Source organism: Mus musculus, chromosome 8 (assembly GCF_000001635.26).
Source record: "Mus musculus strain C57BL/6J chromosome 8, GRCm38.p6 C57BL/6J".
Lineage (NCBI taxonomy): Eukaryota > Metazoa > Chordata > Mammalia > Rodentia > Muridae > Mus > Mus musculus.
Window position 1 is genome coordinate 25932878 of NC_000074.6, and position 6000 is coordinate 25938877.

The 6000-nt window shown below is 47.0% G+C and overlaps 1 protein-coding gene across 7 annotated transcripts in view; it reads left to right on the top strand.

Moving 5' to 3' along the window:
- The window catches only part of Kcnu1 (potassium channel, subfamily U, member 1), an 89317-nt gene extending 84251 nt beyond the window's left edge, over positions 1-5066 (top strand). For 4 of the 7 annotated variants that reach the window (XM_017312583.1, XM_006509024.2, XM_017312582.1 and 1 more), the window contains 2 exons: positions 1528-1640; positions 4619-5066. In XM_017312583.1, the coding sequence (XP_017168072.1) occupies positions 1528-1640; positions 4619-4925 (420 nt within the window). In that variant the 3' untranslated portion in view covers positions 4926-5066. Of the gene's footprint in view, positions 1-1527; positions 1876-4618 lie in introns of all 7 variants that reach the window. The other 3 variants (XR_003947237.1, XR_003947236.1, NM_008432.3) reach the window with 2 other exon arrangements.
- Positions 5067-6000: the final 934 nt, after the last annotated feature.

The following is a 6000-nucleotide window of genomic DNA, read 5'->3' on the forward strand; positions in this document are numbered from 1 at the left end:
TTTTTGCCTGGGACATCTCTTGCCCTTTCAACTTGTCATGAGACAATGCAGTAATAAGTTGTCATATCTAGTCCCCTTGACCTCAGCCTTCTAGTATCTAGAAGTCCTAGATCTTCTCTGTATCTATTTTAGTCTTTTGTGTTTAATCTGTCCAGGGATGGCACGAGTTAAGTAACTAATTTCATTTAACAGACCAAAACAAACAAACAAAACAAAAAAACCCAAACTCTGAGGCTTACCTGAGGATGTCACAGTTTCAACCAAGTCACAGCAGGGCTCCAGCTAAGGAGTGTGGTCCTGGTTCTCACTATTGCTTCAATACCTGAAAAGCTAAAGAATTCTGGTTGGGGCTGGAGAGATGGCTCAGCAGTTAGGAGCACTGACTGCTCTTCCAGAGGTCCCGAGTTCAATTCCCAGCAACCATCTATAATCTATAATAGGATTTGATGCATCTAAAGATAGCAAGGCACTCACATAAAATAAATAAATAAATAAATCTTTAAAAAAAAATTTCTGTCCAGGTTAGCTGGAATCAGGCAGAACTCTGTGGCTGGGTCTAAGAATGCCACAGGTTCAGTAGACCATGCTGATGCTCTCTTAGCCCAGGGAGCTGGTAAATGGAGACTAACAAGCTAACATGTTGGACATCTTCCAATGAGTTATCTCTTCATTCAGGAACCAGAGTAGAGTGTAGTCCCATCACAAGCAATCTGCTCCTCCGTATTTTGCTTTTTGTCTTAGTTTTGATTGACCCTGCATCTGGCTTACTCAGTGTCACAGTCAGGACACAGCAGGACAAGGGGACATCTTTCGTAGAGTAGATTCACTGGTTTATCAGCGGAGCCCCCTTCAAAGAAGTCTGCTCTTTAGATCTCTGTTCTGCACATGGCTCAACACACACTGCCCAAATGGGCAGGCCCTCTGTGTGTACTGTGCCTGTGAATTCCAGATGCAAATGCCATCTGCATGCATGTGATTCTGGAATCCTCACCTGCAGTTGACCCGTGAGTGAGGGATAGGCCCAGGAAGCTGCTACGGGCACCTCCTGTTGTAGCAGGACAACAGCTGACTGTCCTGTATTTCTGTCCTTAGAGATCTTGATCTTTCCCTGAGGAATCACAGAACTGAACTGCTATTTATCTTTCTGGATGGATCTAACCTCTTTGCCACTGCCTTTGAATTGTGACCATGCTGGCCATAGCTTTAGAGCCCAGGGGCTTGAGTTTCCCTAAAACCTGCTGCTTATTAATAATTCTTAATGGCAGCCAAAATATCAACAGTAAAAGAATGTGCATGAGCATGTGTGACTACACCCACCAGAGGCTCTGGAAAAAACAGAATGCTGAAGGGATATAAAGGTTTGAAACCAATCATAAACTTCTAAAACTGCCCACGTTACATTGCTACCACAAGCAGATGAAAGGTTTCCAGGTCCTCTAGATATCAGGCAGACAAAACTCAAGTAAGTTCTTGCAACTGTTTGATTAAAGCCCTTAGCAAACACCTGCTCTTCTGTTCTCTTCCCAGCCAAGAAAAACCTTTGGACAGCTGTTCTGTGGCTCATTGGATAATTTCGGGATCCTATGTGTCGGCTTATACCGTATGATTGATGAAGAGGAACCCAGCCAAGAACACAAAAGGGGAGTATGATGGTTTGAAAGGTGCGAGCCACCTTTTAAGTGTGAGAACAAAGACCACGCCATCTCACTGAAAGCCACACCCAGAGCTCCAGATCAGCCATTGTATAGCAGGGAGCAAAGCGTTAGGATGATAACATTGCTCTAAGGAAGGCGGGGTCTAAACAGCAGGAACCATGTGATCAGAACACTGACCTTGAAAGGAGAATGGAGAGTCTGTCCCCACTGAAAACTAACTGTAAGCCTTTCAACAAGAGGGTTTTATTTGTTTTGTTTTGTTTTGTTTTGTTTTATGCTTACCTCCATTCATGAAACTGCTGTCTAGCAGGGAGATGCCCTGGGTTTCTGCTGGACTCACTGAGAATGTTCACAGATGCTTCCTCTAATCAGTATGGTTTACGTGTTCTTAAATCATCAGCGTACTTTGTTCAGACCCCGATTTTATTTAATGGATATCATTCTATTTGCTGTATCAAAGGCAAAGGAGCAAAAGCAAAGAGCATGAGTCCAGAACAGCACAGCCATGCAATTCTAAACCAGGATTGCCACCTTGGGGATGAGAGCAATTAGCAGACTGGGAGACAGAAAAATATGAAAGAGTAGGTATGAGTTGGTGGAGCCCATTCCAGGCAGAGGACAAATAAAATTGTTCCAAGTAGTGGGCTAGAGTGAGGAGGAGAAAGAAGGAGAGGAGAGGAAGAATTGAGAGAAGGATGATGGGAAGATACAGTGAAGAGAGAGATGGGAGGGATACAGTGCAGAGAGATGGAGGAGGGATGCAGTGCAGAGAGAGATAGAGGAGGGGCACAGTGCAGAGAGAGATGGAGGAGGTATGCAGTGCAGAGAGATGGAGGAGGTATGCAGTGCAGAGAGATGGAGGAGGGATGCAGTACATAGAGAGATGGAGGAGGGGCACAGTGAAGAGAGAGATGGGAGGGATACAGTGCAGAGAGAGATGGAGGAGGGACACAGTGCAGAGAGAGATGGAGGAGGTATGCAGTGCAGAGAGATGGAGGAGGGATACAGTGCAGAGAGAGATGGAGGAGTGATACAGTGCAGAGAGATGGAGGAGGGATGCAGTGCAGAGAGAGATAGAGGAGGTATGCAGTGCAGAGAGATGGAGGAGGTATGCAGTGCAGAGAGATGGAGGAGGGATGCAGTGCAGAGAGATGGAGGAGGGATGCAGTGCAGAGAGAGATGGAGGAGGGGCACAGTGCAGAGAGATGGAGGAGGGGAACAGTGCAGAGAGAGATGGAGGAGGGGCACAGTACAGAGAGAGATGGAGGAGGGACACAGTGTAGAGAGAGATGAGGAGGCATACAGTGCGGAGAGAGATGGAGGAGGGATGCAGTTCAGAGAGAGAGATGGAGGAGGGGAACAGTGCAGAGAGAGATGGAGGAGGGACACAGTGTAGAGAGAGATGGATGCAGTGCAGAGAGAGATGGAGGAGGTATGCAGTGCAGAGAGATGGAGGAGGGATGCAGTACATAGAGAGATGGAGGAGGGGCACAGTGAAGAGAGAGATGGGAAGGATACAGTGCAGAGAGAGATGGAGGAGGGACACAGTGCAGAGAGAGATGGAGGAGGTATGCAGTGCAGAGAGATGGAGGAGGGATACAGTGCAGAGAGAGATGGAGGAGGGATACAGTGCAGAGAGATGGAGGAGGGATGCAGTGCAGAGAGAGATGGAGGAGGGGCACAGTGCAGAGAGAGATGGAGGAGGGACACAGTGCAAAGAGATGGAGGAGGGACAAAGTGTAGAGAGAGATGGAGGAGGGGCACAGTGCAGAGAGAGATGGAGGAGGGACACAGTGCAGAGAGAGATGGAGGAAGGACACAATGCAGAGATGGAGGAGGGATGCAGTGCAGAGAGAAATGGTGGAGGGACACAGTGCAGAGAGATGGAGGAGGGACACAGTGTAGAGAGATGGAGGAGAGATGCAGTGCAGAGAGAGGGAGGAAGGACACAGTGCAGAGAGAGATAGATGGAGGAGGGACATAGTGCAGAGAGAGATGGAGGAGAGATGCAGTGAAGAGAGAGATGGAGGAGGGAGGAGTATAGCTGTGCTAAATGTCAATTAGAAGTGATCAGGCCCACAGACAACTGGTGTGAGATCTTTTGGTAGACTACCAGCTGGACAGCCGTGAAGAACAGCAGGTAAGTCATGCAAGGTCAGACTGCCTATGTTTTGGTCCTGAGTCCTGGCTATTACTTCACACTGGTTGAGACTGGCTGCAAACTTGATATCTTGTTGAGGTGTCTTGCTTCCTACAGCCTTCTCAGAGAGGTCCAGGCTGTAGGTTTTCTTGCAGATTAATTTTGCTTAAAAATTTGGGTGTTTTAGTACTTAAGTCTTTGGCCGGGCTTGCATTCTGTGTGAAATTTCTGTGACATACACATCAGGCTAAGATATATACATATATATATATATATATATATATATATATATATATATCTGGAACACTAGCACATTGTAGAGAGCAAACTGTATCCTTCAGTTCCTCTGGTCAAAGGAGCTTTTCCACCATCAAGTACTAAGTTTGCTTTTGTCTGTCTGTCTGCAGTTCTATGGTTGGGCCTTGTGCCTGTGGGGCAGGTGTCTGCCATTGGACAAGGTCTCTCTACCTTGTACCACACTTTGCCTCAGTGCTCAGAACAGTGCTGGTTGAAAGTTTAGTATATATACTGAAAGCAGATAAACCGGGGGTCAGAAAACCCCACAGAGGTGAGCTATCCCAGATACAGTCTCATTCCTCTCTCATGAAAATAATGATAACAGCCGCCCGCAGAGAGTTCCGATGCTATGCAAGGTGGGCCTGTTGCAGGGAGATGAAAGTCAACCCCCTGGCGTCTCCTCCAGTGCCTTTCCTATTGTCGTGCACCGATGCAGAAAGGAAAACGCCCTCTTTATGTGGGGTGTTGCTGTAGCTACGCTTTCCAAACTGCAGTCTCAGAATCCATCCTTGGCTTCACCTCACAGGTTTGTGATCACCAGGCCATCCAATGAGTGCCACCTGCTGCCCTCAGATCTCGTGTTTTGTGCCATCCCTTTCAACACCACCTGTGGCAAATCAGACAGCAGTCCTTCAATTCAGGCTCAAAACAACTCTACAAACGCGACGACGCCATTGGCCCAGGGGTCGAATTTCTTCGATTCGCACCATGCCGACGAGTCCCACGATCTTTACCCAGTCGACGACACGGGAGAGAGGTGGTCTCAGCACCACCACTCCCGAGTCTATCCTTTGGACACGTTAGATGCCAGTGATATTGTTCAAGAAAAATAAAAACAGAAACATGCTATTTTTGTGCCAGTTGCTTAGTGGTCAGCGAGTTGGCAAGCCCACGGTGCTGTGGAAGGGACCATCTTATCCCAGTGAATCTGGTGTAATGAATAAAGATGCCCATGATAAATGGTACTAAAGTTCATTGCTCTCTTTCCTTGAGCTCAGATGGTTTCATTTGAGCTGAATTAACAAGTCCTTCTCTTGGATAGATGCCAGCTAGAACTGGCACTCATTTGTCACAGAGTAAGACCTAGGTACATGCCTAAGACAGGGTGCGTGTTTAGTAAAGTATTATGAGATGTTGGGATCTTGTCAAAGCAGGGGAATGAGCAGAATTTGGGCTGACCTGGGTCATAGGGATGGGTTCTTTTGAGAAGGACCACTCCTTGATCCTGGGGTGTTGCAACAGCCCACTTTTAGATGGAAGTTTGAAATCCAAAGCCAGCAAAACAATGCCTTATTTTGTCTTTGTGCTTTTTGTTTTGTTTAGAAACAGGGTCTCACATGGTCCAGTCTGGTCTCCAACTTAGAACTGAGGCTGTTCTGTTTGTAATCTTCTTGCCTCTGCCCCATGGGTGTTATGACTACAGGTTTGTGCTATGAGTGCCTGCCCTTGACAGTGTTTTGACATCCACAACTAAAAGTGGAATTTATGAAATGTGAGGCATTTCATGACAAAATGTGACCATCTAGCATTACATTAGCCTTGAGCATAGGGAGGCTAACGGCTTGATGGATACTATTTTGGCATTGATGTCAAAAGGGCCCTAACTAGCAAAAGTACATCTACATTATACAAATATGTAACAAAAGACCAACACTAGCAATGTGCTTTCCCACTGTGATGGTTTGTATATGCTCAGCCGGGGGAGTGGCACTATTAGAAGGTGTGGCCTTGTTTGACTAGGTGTGTCACTGTGAGTGTGGCCTTTAAGACCCTCATCCTAGCTGCCTGGAAGTCAGTATTCTGCTAGCAGCCTTCCCGATCAAGATGTAGAACTCTCAGCTCCTCCTGCACCATGCCTGTCTGGCTGCTGCCATGCTCCTGTCTTGATGATAATGGACTGAACCTCTG